This window comes from Ambystoma mexicanum, chromosome 2q, assembly GCF_040938575.1.
Source record: "Ambystoma mexicanum isolate Mex_15411 chromosome 2q, UKY_AmexF1_1, whole genome shotgun sequence".
NCBI lineage: Eukaryota > Metazoa > Chordata > Amphibia > Caudata > Ambystomatidae > Ambystoma > Ambystoma mexicanum.
The window spans coordinates 320,138,742-320,161,912 of NC_090924.1; the positions used below are offsets into that span (position 1 = coordinate 320,138,742).

At 43.7% G+C, this 23,171-nt stretch overlaps 1 protein-coding gene across 1 annotated transcript in view; it reads left to right on the forward strand.

The window, feature by feature from the left end:
* The window catches only part of NDUFB10 (NADH:ubiquinone oxidoreductase subunit B10), a 104,154-nt gene that overhangs the window by 68,164 nt on the left and 12,819 nt on the right, over positions 1–23,171 (forward strand). Inside the window, exon 3 of the mRNA XM_069647300.1 lies at positions 5,972–6,111. Coding sequence (XP_069503401.1) covers positions 5,972–6,111 — 140 coding nt within the window. The remainder of the gene's footprint in view (positions 1–5,971; positions 6,112–23,171) is intronic.

A 23,171-nucleotide genomic window follows, 5' to 3' on the forward strand; every position in this document is an offset into this window, starting at 1 on the left:
CGATGCAGCTGTACTGTCCATAGACTGTACAGTTCTGGCCAGTACAGGTGTGGTCCAGCAGTCAGAGTTCAGGTAAAGGATAGACTTCTCGCCGCCCCTTCAATGCAACTTGTAATGCTGTTGGTGGACATTTGGTTTTGTAATGATAGCCCTTGGGTGCTCTGTTACTGTCACTTAGGGCTTTCCTGCGCCCCCAATTTCTCATGACTTATCCATTCTGGGATGAGTAACGAGGCCTCTCGGGGGGGGGGGGGGGGGGGGTTTGGGGGGGTAAGGGCCCTCTGATGCTTTCAACCCAGATATTCTGAGTTCGGGTAATGGTTCACCAATCCTCCAGTTACCTCTGGTCTCTTGAGAAGTCCAGTATATGCTGACATGGTATGCATTCTGCATACCGTGGTGCCGAGGCCCGGGGCACAAAAGGTTGTGTACAAAAGCACACCGTGCTGTGCCCGAGGCTACCTGAGCTGCCGAACGCACAGCGCCTGAGAAACTGCCACCCGGATGCCGCAGCAGGTAAGTCGGGGAGGGGTCGGGAGCGGGTGGTCGGGGCAGAGGGTGCTGCGAAGTGGCTCTTGGATCTGAGATGGGGGTGACCCCTCCCTTAAGGGACCGGTAGAGGGCAGAGCACAAAAGGTTGAACCAGCAGAATACAACCTTTTGTGGTGCAATCCGTGGACATAGATCCGACACCTTCGCTGTCCTATGGGTCTTGGCAAGTTGCAGCAACGAGCTTCCTCAATAACTTTGGTTTGGCACGCTTCTCGTAGTCTGCATATTCCATGGTTAGCCAAATGGTGCAGTCTACCAGGTTATATAGGAATATTGGGAACGGGGTAGAAACTCCTCTCTAATATAAAGAATGCATCCATTCAAATGCTGGTGACAGCATTCAAGCTTTCTTAACAAACACGGATGTGGATCCTGCTTAGAAATTTCAGACATCATTCAACTATGACAAGTGTCCTGGCTTCTCCTACTTGCCCTATTTAGGAAGGCGGGAATAAACCATGACCATATGGCCTCTTCACACAAAGTGAAGGTTTACTTTTGAAATTCTTTCTGGATTTGTAACAGTGCACACGTAGGCACGTCAAGCTAATGTCTGTCACCAACCACATTAGGTCACAGCCAATTTTGGGACAGAGTACCACCAAGGACTCAAGGGTTTGTTAGAGGCCCAATATAGTCCCATTCCTGATGAGGTCTCATATTAGTAATAGTGAGAGAAAGAGTTGGTAAATCGGGTAGGAAAAATCAAAACGCACTGTGCCTCTCATCATAGGTTTGTTTGTTTGTGTATTCATTTATAATGCACACCAGACCCAAGGATATCGGGGCGCTGGGACAAGAATATTTTCAGCCTGCAAAGTTACAAGATACATTACAATATATGTTCGATTATGACAAAGGGAAAAACAATGGACAATGCATATGTTACAAAATAAGGTTACAAAATACATGGTGGTAAAATGATAGATCACAAAATTGAAATAGTTATGTACAATACCTATATACACACATAGAGAGGAAGTATAGGAGACGGGTGAGATTACGAGTTATACAGTAGAGGTCAGGGTAGGACGTTATAGTGTTAGTGGTCATTTTCTTTGAACCAGTTGATGTATCTGAAGTTGGAATAGGTTTGGTCTGCCCTCAGAGAAGGGGGTAGGGTGTTCAGAATTGGGGCGGCTTTGACTGGGGAAACTGTTGCCGCCATCTTTAGTCAGTTTGAAGCTGGGGGACTGCCAGACAGTTGGAGTAGGACGCTCTAGTAGGTCGGTAGGTGGGTCTTCTGTTGATTCTGTCTATCGGATATTAGGGTGCCGCGTTGTTTAGGCACTTGAAAGTCAATGAAGCAGTTTTTAGTAGGATTTTATCAGTAGTGGAGAGGCAGTTGTTCTGCCTCCTTACCTCTGAAATGTGTTATTTTATTTAGCTATTCCTAGTGCTGCTCTCAAGGCGTTGTTCTGTAGGGTTTGGATTTTTCTGGTGATGTATTTGTTGGATCCAAGATATAGGGCGTTGCAATAGTTCAATTTGGACAGAATGAGCGCTCTGGCCAGTGTGGTGCAGCTGCTTGTGGATAGGAATAGTCTGGCCAATCTAATCCGTGTACATGTATAGGCCGTGGAGGATGCCATCGCATTCACCTGTTTCTAGAGTAAGGCCAGAATCCAGGTAGAAACCTAAGGTTTTTACCTCCTTGGCAACCTTGATAGTGTTACCGTCTATATCGAATGAGGGGGATTTATGGCCAAGTTTATTAATATAAGTCTGGGTTCCTAAAATTATAGTTCTGTTTTGTCATCATTCAGGCATAGACCATGGAGTGCCATCCATGCCTGGATGATGAGGTATATTCTATTCAACAAGGCCAAATCTGTATCACAATTCCCAGTAAGAGCTATGAGAATCTGGTTGTCATCTGCATAGTTAGTGTAGGTGACACCGAGATAATACAGATCAAAAAGGGGCTTGGTAAATATATTATACATAGTGGGGGAGACGCATGATCTTTGAGGGACTCCACATGTGATGGGTATCGGGTCTGCTGCTGATGTGGGCGAGAAGACATCGTTCTACTGCTTAAAAATGATTGGATCCAGGCTATAGCATGTTGGGAAAGTGTGTTGCTGTGTCTAGATGATTACAGAGGACCTTGTGATCCACCAGGTCAAACGCTGCTGAGATCAAGGAGTAGATCATATTACTACTTGTAAGGGCATATTTCCCTTGTCTCTCAGCTCGTCGACCTGGGTCTTGAGTTGAGAAGTGCAGTCTCTGTGCCGTGTTGGGGCCTGAATCCTGATTGCTGGATTCCTAGAAGTTGGTTCTGCTCGAGGTATTTTTGAATTTGTAGGTATGCCACCCTGTCTAAAATTTTTAGAAGGAATGGCACTGTGGTGATGGTCTGTAATTAGTGGGCATAGAAGGATCTAGAGATTGTTTCTTAATGAGCAGAAGGACCCAAGATTCCTTTAGGCTGCCTGGGATGGTGCCCATAATATGAGGCATTAATAAGCTCAGAGATGAATGGTGCCAAGTATCTGGCTGCGTGTTTTATGATTTGGGCCGGGCATTTATCTCCATGACAATTAGAGGGTTTAAGAGAGAATCATTTTTTCGACATCTAGTATTGAGACTTTAGAAAAGTTGAAGCGTTGTACTGCTTTAGGTGGCGTGCTATCTTGCGAGTTTGTACTTGGTTTGCTTCGTTTTTTATTAGAGATTTTGACTTGGAGGGTGGACATTTTATTCGTGAGGGGCATCTGTATGTCAGAACACCACGTTTTATCTTTTACACAATTATCAGGTGCGGGGATGGGATTCTCAAGTTCTTTCAGGATCGTAAACCATTCCTTAGTTCCTGATTTAGCTTTCAGGATCCTGTTGTTGTAGGTTTCTTTCTTAGCGCGCCGTATTTTGTTTTTGTATTTTGTGGAGATGTTAAAAAGGTTCGCTTTATTTACCTCAGATGGCACTAGCCTCCAAGTGACTTTGCTTTTTCGTTTTTCCTTTCTCAGGATTTTTAGGTGAGGGGTGAACCAGGCATTCAGATGTGCTCTGGGTTTGCTATTCCTCATTTATAAGGGGCGATGGTGTCTAGGGCCTCTGTCATAACTTTTTGTATTCATTTATTAGAACTGAGGGTATTCATTTACTAGGACTGAGGGATCAATGGGATCTGGTAATGAATTGAGTGTAGGAAGTGTCAAAGGTCGGAGTTTGTCAATGGTTCTATTCTTTTTGTTCCTTGTTAGAGAAGGGGGTGCAATAGGGTTATTTTGAGAGGGGGGAATTTTGGCGTCCAATGTGAATGCTAGAAGTGAGAGGGCTGTCCATGCCTGAGAGGAAATGGCAGTGATGGTGGTGTCACAATTGTAATCAGCCTCCCAATAGAGAGTTCTACCTTACTCATGAGTTGGTAGTGTCACTTTTTGCGTGAGGCCAAGCTCAGTAAGGACATTAGCTATCGCTGAGGCTTGTTCATCTTTAGGGTCGTTAAGGATTGTGGCGATGTCCTCCTCGAATGTGCCAGTGCGGTCTGGGGGTCTATATATTAAGTGAATAGTGAGGGTCTGGGCGTTTGAAATGGGTAATTTGGCGATAAGGGATTCACAAGATTTGACCTGTAAGGGGGGAGGGCAACTAGTCTCATTGCTAGGCTGGATTTAGCTATAATAGCTATACCTCCTCCACGGGTTTCAGCTCTGTCTTCTCTGAGGATAATGTAGTTGTCTGGCACTACTACAAGCATAAGGGCCGGGCCTGCTGCAGGGTGTAGCCATGATTCTGTGATAGCAAAAAAATCATAATTTTCCGTCTGAATCAAGTCGGCTACCTCTATGGCATGTGCTACTAAGGACCTCACATTTATTAAGGCCCCTTTCAGGTTGGGAACAGAAGTACTTGCCAATAGGATAGGTGAAGCATTGCTGTAGATATCATCCGTCACGGATGTGGAAAGGGGTTAGTTCTGCTTGGAAGATATGTGATTAGGTTTAGGAATGGTACCTGGGTTGGTAAAATCCGGATTTTCAAGTGAGATTATTTGTTTTTTATGGAAGTGTTTAATTGTTTGGGCAGTGAAGGTTGTTAAGCTAGCAGGTGGTTTGAATAATTTTGACAGTCTAGAACGGAGTCTGAAGTGTCTTGGTATAGAGTGATAGGGGGTATTAGCTCTAGGTGGGCTCTGTGTATGACTAATGATGGATGCGGATATAGTCAGATTGCTTAGTTCCACGTGATTGCCTACATTATCTGTTGTAGTTATCATAGTGTAGGTTGTTGTTGTGTTTAGAGTCCTAATTGTCAGCTGGGTCTTGAATTAAGATCAATAAGGTCCAGAAGAGGGTTGACTGATATGCAGTGGCATACATAATGTATTAGAATTGGTATGGGTACGTGATGGTTGGTTTAACGACAAAGGTGACGTGGGCCGGATCCGTTAGTGGCAGTGGTAATTTAGTGGTAAATTAGGCTGGGTAGGCCCCGTTGCAGGCAGAATGGCTTAAGGTAGAATTGATAAAATCAAGGCCAGATGTAAATGGGGTGCCTCTTCAGAGGCAGTGATTGCAATCTGATGGTGGCGAGAGCCTGGGACCGTTTCGGAAAAAAGTCATCATTGAAACAAGGGGGCTAGGCTGATTCAGAAGGTGTGGGTGCAGGCACAGTGGTGAGGATTGAGCCGATTAGACCTGAGTGGTAGGTGACATAACAGAATAGGCGTGGGCCATTTCCGTCAGTACAAATAGAGTTAGGGTGATCCAATGTTTAGAGCAAGGTGAGCTAGCTTCAATTAGGTTGCATCTGCATCGGGTGTACTCGATTTGTATTATCGGGCCCGCGTTAGGGCTTAACTCATGGTCAATTTGGCATGAAGCTAAAAGGTTACTCGCCACCTTTTTTCCGTCATGCAAGGCTTCGCTGAAATACAGAGGATAATTCAGAAGCTGTGACTTTGAATTCATAAGGGTCAAGCTTGCTGATAATCATGCGATTCCGAATACAGAGCAGATATAAAGAGCAGCTGTTTGGTACTTAGAGTTGATAAGATGATTAGAATAGGCAACTTTAGGTTTATGTCCGGACTGGCGTCTGATTGGCGTGGAAGTGCTGGTGCCGACCAATCATAGGTACATTCTAGGGCCCAATGGTAGACGACCCTTTGACACCCAGTACCCTGCTGCCCATAAAGAAGCAGAAGCACCGTGACTTCTCTCGGCTGATGATCTTCTAATACATATTGCTTGCTGTCTACCTTCTCCCCCTCCCTTCTGTGACAAATGCTACATTGTTTTCCCCTGGGTTTTCAAGCTGTGCAGAGATTTTTGTAGTGTTGTGGTGCCATAGGACACAATCAACAAATTCAATTATTGGTGTCCATGCGGGGGATGTTTTTCAAAGTGTATATCTAAACTGGGGACTTGCCATGCAGAATGTAATCTGCTCTCTTTCCACCATGCAGTAAAGTTGACCAGGCCATTGTGCAGATCGTTCAGGAGAGAATGCAAGCATGCGACCAGCGGGAAGGTAACAGCCGCATCCAGAACTGCGCAAAGGAACTGGAACAGTTTGAGCAAGTCGCAAAGGCCTTCCAGTCCAGATGTGAGTCCTTTCAGAGGGGTCTTTGTTCGTTTGTTAAGCAAGCCACATGTTCAACATGTCTCAATATTGCTTTTCATTACTTCCAATGAATCCTGTTCTGGCTTGGGAATTGTAGCTTTTAGTCGTTTTGCAAAGATATTCTTAAATAATTAGTTTTTCAAAACAATAACTGCCGTTTATATGGTTTCAAAGAGTATCTCACTATTGAAAAGAGCACCCAAAGCAAACCTTTAGCTCTATCACTCTTATCATTATTATTTGTATTTCTTTTCCTGTCTCCGCCTGTTTATTTTTTTTCTCTGACCCTTTGATATGCCTCTTAATCTGTGTCTTTAGTCTAATTGTCTTTGTTCTCTTTATCTTTATCTCTTTCTTTCTCTTGCACATCTCAATCACTGTCAGTCTTTCTCTGTCTCTCCCTTTTCCTTAGTCTTTCAATCGTCAGTTGGAGCTCTCCATTGGGCGCTCTCTGCTAGCCCCTCTTTCTGTACCTGCTTCGTCTTTCACACCCTCTCTATCTTGCCCTCGCAGACTCTCACTATCCTTCTCATACTTTGTTGATAATGCACTTTCTTGTTCCTGCTCACTAGGTCTTGCTCACCATTACTGTCCCATTCATGCTTGTATTTCTTTGATGTTTCATTTTGTTTTGGTTGTTTTCTTAGCGCAAAGCTACCAAGGGCACAAGGGCACTATACCATTGAACACCCTCATTTCTCAATTGGGAATACCACCCCCTGGTGGTGAGTCTTAGAAATTGTTTACACATGTTTTTTTTCTTAGTTTCTCATATCCTATTGCCACGGTTGAATCTCTCCTTTGTGCCTTCTGAGGCCTAGTTTCACTGTTTTTTTCTTCCGGTTTTGCATTGGGTTTTTTTCTTCAGTATGTTCTCGGTTTCACCCGAGGCTGCATGTGTTTGGCGCCAAAGGAAACACAGAGGCAGGCAGCTTTCTGTTGTTTCCCTTACAGCGACTGCAGATAAGAAGCCAGAGGCAGTGCCTCAAAAGGAGGACATTGTTTCTTCTTCAGCTGCCAAGAGGCATCATGCTTTATCAAAATATGGAGGCTGCTCTTTTGGGACTAGGGTTGGAGTTCTGAAGACAGTCATCCTATAACCTTATGTTTCAAAGTGTGGCCATCTTCATCCATGCCAATTAATTTGCTACAGGCTCTTCCTGTGGCTACATTACCCAAGATAGATGGTCCCCAACCCACCGGAACCTTTGATCTAATAAGAAGCTTGTGTCATATCCCCTAGCCCTACTGACACTGTTCAAGGTGGGTTCCCAGCACAATCCACATTTGATAGGTATCTGCCTCCATGGGGTTGGAGGGCTGTGGTCCCCCCAGATCATTACGCCAAATGCGACAGGCTAAATGTGAAGTGAGAAGTTGTACTACATCAGTGACAGACCTCTGTTAGCCTAGAAAATACAGGTAAAGGGTTTTCTGCGTTGGACTCTTGTCTCCACCAAAGTGCAAAAAAGAGATTCTGTTCGTTAACAAAGAGAGCAGTAGTTTCCTTAGGAAGAGAGAGGGAGATTGAACCGATGCTTGCCTCTCACAATGAAGTTTCAAACTGCCTCTCAAATTCGTGGTGTGCTTTCTGTTATGCTATCGATGGCTTTGCCGCTTGCATGTGCCCTTCAGTCATTTCGAGCACTGTATGAATTCTGTGTAATTACATTTGCAGCTCTGTAAGGGTTCCATGTGAATGTTCCAAACTTGATAGGCAGCCTATTTGTTTAGTGCAATATCGTCTAGCTATATATGCTTAGTTTCCCTTTTGAGCCACCATCATGGCATAATGACAATGGGACATTAGGAATGCCCTCCATGAAACAGGATACCCAACGGGACAGATGTGGCACTTTCTCCGTATAAAATAGGCGTTGTCAGGCTAGATGTTCAGTACCAGCGAGGGCCAGCTGGGGCATTCTGTCAAGGATGGCACTCTAATACGAGTGGCACAACACACCCAGACGAGTTTGGGTGTTGAAATAAAGTGGACAGATAGGAACACACACCGCGGAAAGGAAAGGGAGTGAAGAATAGGGAAGAGTAGCAAGGGAAAAGGTATAGAGTGAATACCCTCTTGGGGTGTATGCAGAATAGGAAAAGAGTATTCCACGAACCTTGGAAATACTCTAGCCTTCTGCACAGTTTGCTATAACAGAGTCCCACGCTGTTTGCTCATAACTTGGAACAGCAGCTATGGGTGTCTGTGATATAGAAACGAGACAAGGGAAGGGGCAGAGGTTGACTGATGGGAACCAGCAGACAAGCTCTGTACAAAGGGTCTACAAACAGTACAAGAGAAGATACAACAGACAAATCCAGGAAAGGAGATAATAGCTAACTAGCAGAAGGATAGGAAGGGAAAGTCGAGTAACAGGATATGATAACAGAGGACAGAAAGGTAGGTGGAGCGCTCAGAGGAGCAGGAAGGCAAGGAGTAAGCCCACAAGAGTGGGACGGTAAGGTAGAAATATCAGAGGAAAAGGGCTACGGCAGCCGGAGTGAGGAAGGCTGCAGAGCAGGGAGCCCAGAGGACAAGGGCAAAGGCAGCCGGAGAGAGGCAGGCTGCAGAGCAGGGAGCCCTGAGGACAAGGGCTAAGGCAGCCGGTGTGAGATAGGCTGCAAGCAGGGAGCCCAGAGGACAAGGGCAAAGGCAGCCGGAGAGAGGAGGCTGCAGAGCAGGGAGCCCTGAGGACAAGGGCTAAGGCTGGAAAGCAGCTGAGCGTGATACGCTGCAATGTGGAGAGCCCGGTAGGGCAAGGGCGAAGACTGGAAGACAGCAGAGCGTGATCCGCTGTAATGGGGAGAGCCCGGCAGGGCAAGGGCGGAGACTGGAAGGCAGCAGAGCGTGATCCGCTGCAATGTGGAGAGCCCGGCAGGGCAAGGGCGGAGACTGGAAGGCAGCAGAGTGTGATCCGCTGCAATGTGGAGAGCCCGGCAGGGCAAGGGCGGAGACTGGAAGGCAGCAGAGCGTGATCCGCTGCAATGTGGAGAGCCCGGCAGGGCAAGGGCGGAGACTGGAAGGCAGCAGAGCGTGATCCGCTGCAATGTGGAGAGCCCGGCAGGGCAAGGGCGGAGACTGGAAGGCAGCAGAGCGTGATCAGCTGCAGTGTGGAGAGCCCAGAGGAGCAGGGCTGAGAGGCAGGGAGCCTGGAAGGCTATGACTGGAGGCAGCAGGGTGGAGCAAGCAACAAGGCAGGGAGCCCAAAAGGCTAGGGCTGTAGGCAGCAGGGTGTAACAAGCTGTAAGGCAGGGTCCAAGCAGGAATGAGGATAAACAGCATACAAGGATCCGAAGACAATCGCGAAAGGTGGAGGAAGGACTCTCAATGCAAGAGGCTGAGCCACTGCAGACAGCAGCCTTATATACTGCCTAGCCCAGCACAGAGGCAGGCCAATTGGTTTCACCTGGCGAATCACACCTGCAGGCAATCGGCCACCTCCCTTTCTGTTCCTGGGCTGGTGGAAGCAGGACCAGACTCTAAGGCTTCTGGGGGGTGTAGTTCCATAGAAATCCAATAGGAACGGCCAGGAAACAATGCTTGCGGCCAGGTGCATTATGGTATGCGTAGTTAGATGACCATAATCATTAATTAGTAAAGTCCAAATGGAGCAAAAATGGATGTGCCCATGGCGCATGCATGACACATTCATATCCAAACTAGAAAAGCTTACATTTATAATTGGGCCGTTTGTATCTGTCTCCAAATGATTATTCTAAAAACTCCACTCCCTGGGACTGCTTGAGGGGATGACTCCAATGTTCTGACCCTTTCTCCACTCAATTCATCCCATAATTTAACCCCATTCCTTCCCTGACAATAGTTGTCAATCTTTTCGGAAAAGCAATTTCCATTAATGTTCATTATAAATGAACATTCCTTACAATTGAACACAATAAAAATGTTAATAGAAATTATTCCAATAAAATACCACACCAAGCAATGCATATAATATTGTTGTTGTTACACATAGCATTATTCGGCATAAAACCATAAAAGCAACAATTCATAACTTGACAATACACAATAAAATTGATTAAACATATTTCGGCACACACTTGTGCTAACCAAAGAAAACTTTGAGTTGGGAAGGTATCTCGCGCTCTTGAACCCCAAAAACCGGTTTGGTCAAAAGTCCATTAATATTAGACAGTTCATTTTCACTGCATCAGTTCCAATAGTTATAATTGTATTTATTCTTTGCTTTATGAACAGCCGTCACGTGTTTCGACCCTTCCGGTCGTCCTCAAGGCTGTAATCATGTTTGATTAAATACAAATTAATCATATTAAGAATTCAAACAGCAAATCATACGGTAAAGTGTTGATAATTGAAACCATGAAAATCGAAATAAAAGCAATGCAATTTTCAATTATGTTTTCCAATATCGAGTGTAAATGTAGATGGTGTGATACATTCCAATTCATAGAAAATATAGAGCAAACATACCATGTAGTTTTGCATGTCTGGTCAAAGATGGAGGGAAGGAGTCGGGTTGTGGTAAGGTATATGAAGGTACAGCGAAATTCACGAGAAATTAGAAAAGAGGAACACTAGTTATAATACTTGTCCCAATACTAATGGTTATTAGAATACTTTGATTATTAGAATTTCTCCTTATTGGAGCGATTGTATCCAAACTGTTAAACATGGTCTGGCATGACCCTCGCATTACAATGAGTCTTGTGGCAGTGGTGAGTCAGTCTGTTAGCCTCTAGTCAAAATGAATATAATATATATAATATAATGAATATAATCATCAATGCCTGAACATCTGAGATACGATCCATAAAATGATGCTGTACATCTTGGAATAGCAAACTGCATAGTCAAATGAGCTCTCACCTGAAACATGTGTTCACAAAAGGGTAAGTTCAAACAGTCCTTCAAAATAATGGATCTTATTTTTCTGAAGAATGCTGCCAGGCACTTCCTGCTTCTCCCTTAATGTAGGTGTCTGCCTACAAAAGGGATGAAATATTGCTATGTATAGTGTTCAGAATATGGCCAAATCCAGTGAAATTACAATTAATATTGCACGGTCAGCGATAACTACGGTCCTTTATCGATTATCATTCAAAAAAGAGTTACCTATTCCTTCAAAGGTAATGGGAGTGATCCCCCCACATTAGAAGTCTTCAATTGGCTAATGCCCGCAGGAAAATATATCTCAAACATCCGTCCGTTCCGAACCCCGCTAACAAATATATAATAGTGAAAATCAAAATGGTGGTCAGAAACATGATGACGTCACGTGCACGTTTGAGTGTGACGTCATATGTAAACAGTCTTGCCATGTCACAAGGAGGAAATGATTCCTACCGTTCATGATCGTAAATAGAGTAATGCAGCATGACAGCAGACGAAAAAGCCTCTATAATGTTGGAACATTTTCCAAGTGCACAGTTAGAGAGTAGTGTCCCATTGTCACGCGTTTGGCATTTCACTCGAGCAAAATATGATATTGTTAAACACTATAAAGCAAACAGTTTTGTATTGCATACTGCAAATCCTCATTGGTGCCACTGCTGCTATTCCTCAAAATTGACATTGTGGAGATTTGAATAATGCTATCAACTACTTCAAAATTATTAAAGAATGGGTGTGGTAATCACCATCTTGACTCCTCAGATTAAACATAAGATTTTAATGGGGATGTGTTACCATCATAGACCGTGCTGTTATCCCAAAAGATATTTTGGTCGTGCCATTGATCATAAAAGAAATCGATTCTTATAAGCAAGCAATTCTTACACTTTGCTCACTTTCAACGGGCAGAAGGATTCATATTGATTACACATACTGGAGAACTTCCCAAAATGCTACTTTTTGAACAATATGTTGCTAGAAGAAGACACTTTCCTTAAGCAATCACAGGAAAACATGCATTTCATGGTCGCAATTGGGACCAATCAAGGTACATCTCAAAAAACAAATTAATTTGCTCTCTAATTGTCATAACATTAATTTGGCATTCCCACCTCTTTTGTTCCTTGTTGTTTTCATTAACCCTATAAACTGAATGTTTTCTTTGTTACTTAGCTAATGATGTTTTTGCCAATGGTGATTTGAGGTCGGCACTTCTTAAACTTGCCAAATGATCCCTGATCCAAATTCTCAATTGTCTTATGGTGCTTCCCACATATAGCTTTCCACACACACATATAATAGCATATACCACGCAGCAAATTTTGCAGTTGATGAATCCATTAATCTAATTTGTTTTTTGAGATGTACCTTGATCTATGAACACATGTTGCAATAAAATAGATTGAATTCACATTTGTGGTGCTCTTACAAAATGTAACGGCCAATCCTGTTGTTATAATTTCCTTTAGGCAAAATAATGGCAATAAAGAACACTTCCCCATTGGGATATACCCTGGGTAGAATAATAAAAAATGCTTCATTGACTCCTAATTATAGCCACAAACCGTACAGTACACTTCCTGAGGACTTGCCCACCTTGCCGTGAATTTGGCCACCTTAAGCATGTTTGTACGTAGTTGGATAAATAAAGCTTGGGCATGTGCAGGAGCCACACAGTCCAAATCTTTCTATCGGTTTCAGCATTATATATGGTGCTCCTGCCTTCAGCACTGTACAAGCACTTTTAATCTTCCTTATAGTGGCTTCATGACACCTAGTTTTGGCCAACACCTTGGCTCTCTGCATGAGCCCCACTGAATTAGCCCAGAAGTTTGCCAGGTCCAAAGCCTCAAACCCTTTACCAACAAATCTAAACCATGGGAGAGAACCATAGCCTAGTGTGTTTTGCAGGCTAATCGCAGCTTCTCGATACTTAAAGACCTCTGGTGTGGTCCACAGTCTGATCCAATACATGAATGGCTTAGTTGCATATCATATTAGCACCTTTTAGGGGAGGCATGATATCACAAGATGACACTGACACAATGGATACAATTTGTAAAACCTTTATTGAAATTGTTGGGGTTGGAGAAACTCTTACTTTGGCCTATACCTAAGATGGGAATAGTCTTGACCATCAAATAATAAATAACGCAGTCCGTCAAATCAAAATGGCCTATGCTAACAAAACCCTAATGCCTGCCTTATCTCTTATACACGAAGTGTAAAAAGGAGAAATGTATGCAAAAGGAAAAATCAGTGTTCAAATGAATAAATAAATGTGGTTGAACCAGCTCTCCTCCCATGTTAGACCTCAGAGGAAGGTGAACCCTGTAGGCAGGATGATAGACCACAATAATAGGAACATCTGCTTTCATATCACTCAGCTATTCCAATAGTGAAAATGTAAAAAAGATTAAACCGGGCAGGAGCCAGAGCACACAGCCCTGTTGGACACCACTTTGGACTAAAAACAAGTCCAACGGGCTACCATTTGCTTTATACCAAACTCTTGCTGAGTTACCATCATGAAGAGAAATTAAGATGTTTAATAAATCATCAGGGAGTCCTAACACACGCAGCAATGACCACAAGAAGGATCTATCAATTGAGTTAAATGCAGCAGACAGGTCCAAATATGCCACATATAGTTGCTCCCTCTTAATGGTGTTTCTGCCAATAAATATAGATTTAAGGCTTGATGGGAAGCCACCCATTGCTTCTTGGAATCATTACTCTTTCAAAGATATGTGAAGAGCTATTCAAGGAAACCTATTCTTTCATCTTATTCAAGAGGATCTTCTGTGTTGATAGCAAGGAGCTGTGTAATCCCCTTTCTTAAAAATTAGGAATATAATTATTTTTCCAGGTTTCTGGGTACCGATTCATTTTAACTGTAGTATTAAGCATATTACAAAATGAGGTATCCACAGTTCTGGTATGTGGGGACCAACAGAATATCCAACATCAAGCAATGCAGGGATCTCCTTAGTTCTGGACTTATTTACAGTCTGTGGGTTTCTCTTTCATTTCAATCAGCCATCAAGCTTGTCCTAATGTTGCCCAGAAATGGTGTTCCATTCTCACTATTCAAACTTAGTTTTAAAAAGAACTCTAAGGCTCATCCTGCGTCTTTCCAGAATTAACAAAGATGTAATTCTGGATTGTAGATTGAAAGCACTGGCACACATGTTGTCAATACTGAAAAAGAGAAATATGTATGTTAAATTGATTTTCTGTAGACCTAATTTCATATCCCGTTATAGAAGGACCTAAGGATTGAGTAGAAATGCAGTTCTCATCTTGGTCAAAGAGCTGGCACCGCCAGTAGAAAAGCCTATTTTCTGTGTGCATGTATCTTGTGGGCTAGTCCCAGAACATCTGTCCCCAACTAGAGAAAGCCAGTTTCCGGATTGCTCCTGATGCGCAACATGATCTAAAGTGATCTCCTCAGGGTTACAATAGCAGCAGAGCACTCTTCAAATGAACCGACTCTACACTCTACAGGGTAATTTTACACAGATATGCCATACTGTTTATCAGCGAGCATTCTGCGTCTATGCTTCCGAAAGGATTCACTTTTGCTTTAAATACTCTTTAGTGAGTACTCCCCATTAAGCAGACTTTCTTCTCAAATTCCACAAATCAACAAAATGTTTAATTATTCTGCAATGGATACAGCTAAAGACCTCCCACATCAATAGTTCCTTGTGCCAGATTAACAATAAGGACAATACAAATACATCTTTCGCTTAGTTGGAATTAGAAAAATGATGCTGGATATAAGGAGTAGCTGCTATCTAAACTCAAAACCTCCTCATGATTTCCATTCTAGGCCCCCAAATGTCAGCCAATCATATCCAGCTTCTCAGGAAATGTATGTTTTCTGATTAGACAAGGACATTGTTCCTGTTGTCAGCCTGCAAGGCAATGTCAGGCCCTCCTCCTTTTTTTTTTTTTTTTTTGTTATTTTTTTTTTGTTAGTGGAAGCTGTTCTAGTGTGTCAAGGCCTGAACTATGTTTTGCCTGAATAAATAAATCGTATTTAGTCAGCTGCTATACAAAATATGTGCATCAACTCAAAGCCACAAGATGGCATGTTTTTGATTCCTCTTTGTATGAGTTAAGTATAGGGAGATGTACACCTTATTGCACTCTGTCCCGCGCCCCATGAAATGGGAGTAACCACTGCTTTTGTTGGCTATATTAAGCCCATGCTGTCTTACTGAGAACAACCTCTAAGCCAGTGGATACTAGTCACAACTGCCAGAAATATGCAACTTGGTTTGATAGAAGTTGGTAGTCCTTGTATGATGGATGGAGACAATTTAGCTTATGTTAATTTCTCGATCAGTGGTCTACAAAAAGATTCAGAGTTTAGTGGAACCAAGAAATATTTGCTGGACATAAGCGCTTTTGCATGGATACACCAATCTTCGCACTCCAGTCTTCTATTCTTTGCCTGGCACTGCATTCTCAATTTCCTTTTAGCTTCATCTCCAATCTAAAACAAAACATGCTTCTCCATCCACCCTTTGCTGACTTTGAAACATTATTTATAAAACACCAGCTTTCTGTCTTTTAAATCTGTCCACCTAAAATTTGAAGCCAGGATGTAAGGAATTGACTCGATTGAAGCACAGGGACACACAATTGATACTTGTCATTGAACAGCAAAGGGTAATCTGTTAATGTGTTCTTTTGGTGATCTACTTAGGTCCTGACATTGCTGAAACCTAACATTTAAATGTATGGTTAGCAGCCCTTTGTGCTACAGAAATACTCCAAATGTGTCTTGTTTTTGTTATCGTGGCCATAAAAAGGCACTCTGTTGGTTTGTATGCACGTTCCATCAATAAATCATGTCCACCGAGCCCTCACAATAATATGTTCCACATGTTGGCATGATCCCACCTTGAACCAAGGGTTTTCTATGACAACATTTTATTATATTGAAGTTGCCTTTCTTGGTCAGTGAACTGTAGATTTTTTCTGTTTAAGAACCTAGGATGATACTTTGAACACCTTTTATCCATGTCTTGGAAAAGATGACTGCTCTTCAGGAATGCAGGGATGAGTAGTGGCCAAACCACCTACTCAGCCACACACTATTACTAAGCCCAGCAACTATCCGAATCATAAGGGAGAAACAGGCACAGCCCATCACGTATATCTCCTATGCCTTGTGTGGTAGCGCAGGCCGAGGGCAGACTACATCTTCAGGAAGAGTGTAAGCTGATAACAGTAGCAATCCACACATCTTTATTACAATGATTCCAGAATAAAAGAATGTCCAGTCAAGGTTCTATAAAAATAAAGACTCTTAATCAAGCAATAAAATGTAAACAACTAATCGGAAAACACTAGATAATGCAGACTTTTGTGAAAAAGCCACTCTGGGTTGATGAGCTGGGGTAAGATTGGCACAAGGTCACTATTCAAAGGAGATGTCTAGAAGAACAGGGCATGGGGGGGGGGGCTTATGTCACTGTGGTCTCAAAGGTGGACCAATGGGCCAGTGCCTCTTCAAAAGGCTGATTAAATTCTTGTCTTTGTAGTTAAACAGCATTGAACCAGGCTATATGGCATTCACCCAGGTGTCTGGGTGTTTTCGGCAACGATCAGCATCTAGTCGGAAACCTGCAGTGTCTGGTCCAGTGATCTAGTGCTGTTACGGCAATAGCTTGTGGCTCAAAGACACAGGGACGGCAGATACTAGTTGAGGTGCTGGAAGACAAGGTGGCGTCTGGGGTAGGGAAGTAAAGACTGGCCTTTGGACGCATGCGGGCTCAGCTGGCTGAACACAGCATTATAATACTGCAGCAGCAACTGCTTGGAGCTCAAATAAGGGGCGTCCATGTCAAGTTTGGATGAGAGAAGACTGGGTTGGTCTCGATGCACATGGTGGATCTTTGGCATCGAGAGAAAAACTGAGGTGATGTGGAGGTGGTCGGGCATCTAGGTTGGAGAGGACTCTGGTTCTCATCCAGCAGCATAGATGTCATTGAAGGTGCCCAAACTAGCACTGCAGCGGTTCAGAGATCCCTTCCTTGGACTTATGGTTGCTGAAAGTCCCAATCCAGGGGCACTTAATGAAAAGTAGAAATCTAGTGCTTAAGCAAAAGTTGCAAGGAGGAATTAAGGGTTTTATTTTTCGTTGAGAGTTTGATGTTGATGTAAACACAAAGGCCCTTGATGTCTTGGGTAAACAGTGCGGTAAAAGTCTGAAACCTTTGATTTTCATTTCAGATAGTCTTACTTTGTTTTCCACCACATGGGCTGGACATACTCTTCTTTAGTGCAAGCTGAGATGACATCTGAGAACTTTGAGGATTGTATGCGGCTGAGGCACAACTTCGGATACTGAATGACACTTTAAGATATGTCTGGGGTCCCAACCTGTGGTCAGTAGTGGTGTCCTGCGCGACCAGCAGTCCTCCTAATGATTTCATGTAGAGTTTGAAGTATTAGCCAGGGTGAAGGGGCCCCTAGGGGACCCTCGCGTAGTGGAAACAAGGCAAATCACCGCACACGAACTGACACGCCAGACATGAGGTTGTATTCCCAAAAGCTAGGGTTTATTGCAAAGCAAAAAGTCTCAGTTGGCCAACTCAGTCTCACGCCCCGCAACGTGTATCTCCAGACCTCGAGGGATGCAAGAGAGCAAATAACGTACATCAGTTACATATATACAAAATGGACATCCTGAAATCAGTCATGACATGTTCATTACGCCCATTGTACAGTTTCTTTGAACTGGGTCTGATGATTGACAAATTCGACGAATATGACACCTTCAAACATCTATTTTAGCAACAATATGCAACATTGCAAGTCTACAGACATATTTCTTTGTTGAACAGAACACAGTGCTTCTGTTCTTGCAGGCAAGCTGCGTACGGGGGAAGAGTCGCATTCCAGGCCTTACTATCTCCTATTTGCTATTCGTGTCCTGGCAGTCAGCACGCTCTGCTGGACTTAGGAAAGGGGGACCGTAAGAAGAGCATAATTCAAGCCTTTAGCGGTTTCTTTCTAGCATTTCTACCATATTAACGAAACTGGCTGGCATCAGTGAGATGATTAAATGCTGTGTTGCTCTCCTCCACGGCTATATGCGGGAGGGGATTGGGCATTCCTCTCTGGGACTGCCTAAGTCATGTTTCAACAAATAACTCCCAGCCTCGCGGCCTTGCTCTTTCGCTTTGAACAACAAAGTAATCAGTGAAGCAGAATAAGCAGAATAAGCTTTGGGCTAAGCAGTTTTGAACAAAAAGCAATGAGCAAACATTGGTGAACAAAATGGCGATTCTAGCTACATCAAAATGGCCGCACATTGGTCAAACTTATGAGTCTGTATTTCTGACGTTTAGTGCATGAGACGGTTGGTCGTCAGCCAATATGATACATTGCCATTGGTCGTGAGAAGTATCTATTTTTCTAGACTGACAAACCCCTCCTTTTGGCCGACGCCAAACGCCTTATCCATACATTTCATCCTCCTCTGATGATGTGTCTGAAGTATTTGAATTTGACCCTGAATCTTGCATGCCACTATATGCGTCTTCATTCTCACCAATATTTATGGCCATGAATTCTTCTATTGTTTTCATTTCATGAGTATCTTTATGATCTTGGCCATGTGTTTGTTTTTGGGTTACCATGTGCATACACTCTTCACTTATCTCAGTGCAAACCAGGGGCAGACAGTGTATGCAAAACAGCAAGTCATAAATATTCCGAACACTACTACTAGTATTGCAATTAACTTCCATCCCCACGCACGTAATATCTCCCAGAACCAGGACCCTGCCTCCCAGTTCCCATTCATGATATGGAGTTCAAAACTCAGGACGTGTAACTTTCTTATTGCTTCAAAAATCGGAGGGGAGGAGTCATTTACGAATACGCAGCACGCTGATCCCACGATTTTGCAAACCCCCCCCCCACAATCAATCAGGATTACATCAAGAGCCAATTTTGCAACATCATTAATCTAATCCCCTTTTCTTCTAGCGTCATGTTGTATAGTATATCTGTTCTGTTTATCGTATTCTCTGATATTCTGGACAGTTGCCTTATGTTATAGGAATTTATTGCTTGGGCCAGAAATGGTACGAATGATTTTGCTAAGTCTTCTGTAATCAAAGCGCCTTCTGTACTTCTTCGTGGCCTAGATCTGGATAGCCTAGCTACATCTGCTGTCTCCAAGAGAAACACTCCTGGGAACAGTAGACACAAATAACATCTGCCTCCCCAGTTTCTGGGTAACCAGGGATACGCTTTTTCTCCGCATATAAAATAAACGGGATCACCTACATACACTGGCTCTACTTCTCTTTTGAGAACCGCTGTATTCATGCAACCAATAAACGTTCCTACTGAATAGGAGCCTTTCTTCTTTAGGCAAAAAGGGACAGTTCGTGGGCTATAATTCACTGTATAGGAAGGGGGCATTGTATCTTTATTTTCTTCTGCTCCAACACGAAACGTGATTACTGATGTTTTGGATGGTGGAGACAATCTATCTCGTCGTACAGGTTTAGGTGTAGGTTTTTGGATTAACATTCATGCTTTATGAAATATAGAGCAGCCTACGGGTCTCATAATTATTTCCTCAAATTTCATTCATGTTTGTTTTATCTAATGGACCCGTATCACTCTTCCATTTCCCATAAAATAATGCACTCAGTGATGCACTGCATGCAGAACTTAATGGTAATGGCTGCACATACCAATCTATTCCCTTCCCGCATTGCTGCGGTAAATGGGCGCATACCCAGCAATTATTTTTCTTTAAAATTGCATGTGTCATGTTCATTATGAGCAATAGGGTATTATTCCCATATTCTTCTCTGTGCCTCCCTTCCATTGGGGACAAGGTGTAAGTAATTACATGAACCGGGCTTTCAGTGGTGGAGATATTAATTACCGGCAAGAGCATATTCAATGGGTGCGTTGCTTACACCTACCATAGTATCAACGCTGTCATTATTGGTGCTAACATACTCATAACACACATAACTATCATTAAGATCAGCATACAGTTTTTTCGACAATGTGCTTTTCTAACTTTTCAGTCTTTATACCTAATTTGTTAGCAGCAGCGGTGCAGGAGGAGGCTAAAGCTGGTTCTGGCATTCTCTCTCTCACAGTCCTTCTTCTGCAGTGGTCATCATGATTATCTCTTTGTGGCACTCGTCCGAATGTCAATAAGTATGATAAATGTCAACAGTTCATTCTGCCAGTTCTTAGCAGCCTGGATTGCTTACTCGTTTATGCAAGATCATTATGCATTCGCATGTTGCTCAAAAGAACTCCAGAGCAGTTTATCAATTGCCTTTGTACCATGTGCGCCCCGCTTGTTCACTCGGGTTCAGGACACATGGATTTTTATGATCGCACCGAGGAGCCGCGAGTCTTGAGTTGCCCGATTTGCACAACTCTCACGCTTCTCTCCTCTAGACTTCCAGTTCCTTCTCCATCCATGATGGGAACCAGAGGCAATGATGAAAAAATTAATGAAATGCAAATTCAATCGCTTCTTCTTTGGAGGCCGCAGATTGTACCGTTTAGCTCCTGATACAGTGTGGTCAATGAATAGTGCCGGTGCACTCCCAGACTCAAACTTGGAGTCTTGTGGCGCAATAACAAGTGGCTGTGGCACAATGGCAGATGATGGTGGGCGCCAAAGTGGTACACGCTTTGCGTCGGCCCGCAGTGATGCAGATTCAGCTGGCCAACGTTGGGGCACCCTTTGCCCTTTCTCCTTTATAGCAATCCTTCCAGGCTTCGCTTCAAGCTTCACTTCGTGTTTAGGCAGATTCTGTAGTAAGGGACTGGCAACAGTTTCTTTCGATTCTGGAGCTGCTGTTACTTTCTGGTCGTCTCGGTCAGGCAAGTCTTTCAGCGTCGGTGGGATCTTTTTAGCATGCGTGGCATGGATCCACGCCTTCCTCCCATCCACACGAATCGCCGTTTGCGTTGCCAGAAGTACTTGATAGGGGCCACGCCATCTGCGTGCTAACGATGTCTTTCGTTCGAAGTTTTTAAGTAGCACCCAGTCTCCTGGCTCCAGCGTGTTCCCCGGACCAGTATACCTCACGGGTAAAGCCTCCTGCACCTGCTGATGAATCAAACGCAATTTTTGTATTAAAAGGCCACAATAAGTACTAAGCACAGGATGCTCAACTTCGCAAAGCCGCTTAGTCTGAGGTACGCACCAAACATTCGCCGGCCTCCCCATGACTATTTTGTTCGGGGAGAGCCCAGTCCTTGCCTGTACTGACATGCGCATGCACAATAGCACTAATGGTAATGCGTCCACCCAACTCAACTTGCTTCCTGCACATATCTTACTGATCTTAGATTTTAAGATTCCATTATGGCGTTCAATAAAACCGGCCGAACTCGGATGTCTCGAACTATGAAATCGCTTATCAATCTGGAGACCTCCACATATCTGTAATATCACTGCGCCCACAAAATGTGGACCGTTATCTGACCATAAGACACGGGGCAGGCCAAACCGGGAAAAATATTCCTTTAGCGTTACTTTTGCCGTGCTCATTGCTGTGCAGCCCTTTAAAGGATATGCTTCCACCCATTTGCTGAATGCACATATTACCACTAGCACATATTTCAAGTTTTGGCAACGCTCCATTTCTATGAAGTCAAACTGGATTACCTCAAAAGGCATAGAGGGAGGGCCAAAACTTCCTGTCGGAGTCACTGTGCCCTTTCCTACATTGTGCTGTAAGCACGTGATGCAGTTCTGGCCAACCTTTCTGCATTCTTTTTTATGTTTACATTCTCCCATACCGTAGCTAGAAGCTGGATTATTTTCTTGGCACATGTGGGTAGGGCTGTGGGCCATTGTGACCATTGCATTTACATAGGAATTCGGCAACATCCAGTTTTTAGTTCTCTTGTCCACCCAACAACCCTCCAAATTTAATTCAGCAGAGCCCTCCGCCCACCCTTGTATCTCATCAGCAGTAGCTTCGGCCTGCATTTCTTTGACAGTGGCAATCCCATCCTCTATCATGCAAGGCACTTCCTCAGACTGTACTGTCATCATTTTGGTATTTAAATCAGTGGCAGTTTGTTTCGCAATCATGTCTGCAAATGCGTTTCCCTCTCCCACTTTACATGTCACTCTTTTATGCGCCTTGCATTTCACTATTGCCAGGTGCTTTGGAAACGTGAGTGCAGACAGCAATCGTACAATCAAAGGGCCATGTTGGATTCTGGCCCCATGTGATGTCAAGAAACCCCTCTCAGCCCAGAGTCGGCCAAAGTTATGAACCACGCCAAAGGTGTACTGGCTATCAGTATATATGTTCACGTTTAAATTCTCAGCAATCTCACAGGCTCTGGTCAAGGCTATTATTTCTGCAGCTTGTGCCGAGTTGTAGGGGATTCTTTTGCTTTCTACAATGCTCTCTAGGGTAGTGATAGCGTAGGCGGCAGTTGATGTGCCATCAGGTAATTTAAAACAAGAGCCGTCACAAAATAACTCTCCATCTGGTTCTTTCTGTGGGGTGTCACTTAAATCAACTCTCCCCTTCGTTTCTTCCTCAGTAACCATTAAACAATCATGGGGAGGTGATTTGTTGTCACCAAGTTCCTCTGTGGGCAGTGGCATTAATTCTGCTGGATTCAGAGCGCTGCACCTCATAATTTGGATGTGGGGCGTGAATAAGATGATTTCATATCTAGTCAGTCTAGCAGAGGTGAGGTGTTGCGTCTGTGTTCTATTTAGTAGAACGTCTATGGCATGTGGCACCATCAAAATTAAAGTGTGCCCCAATACCATCCCTTCCGTTTGTTTCACTGACGCAGCTGCAACAGCTCGCAAACATCGTCGCAGTGCGCGCGCTACAGGGTCCAGAGCGGAAGAAAAATAGCCGCATGGCCTATTTCTTCCACCTTGTTCCTGTGTCAAAACAGCCAATGCACATCCTTCACTTTCACATACAGTCTAAAAATCTTCCCATAATTTGATGTGCCCAAAACTGGAGCAGAACATAATGCAATTTTCAACAACTCAAATGCTCTCTGACATTCTTCATTCCACTGCAAAGGCATCACAGCATCCTTTTTCGTCAATGCCACCATTGGTTTCACAATTAACGCAAAGTTTCCAATCCACTGCCGGCAACAAGAAGCC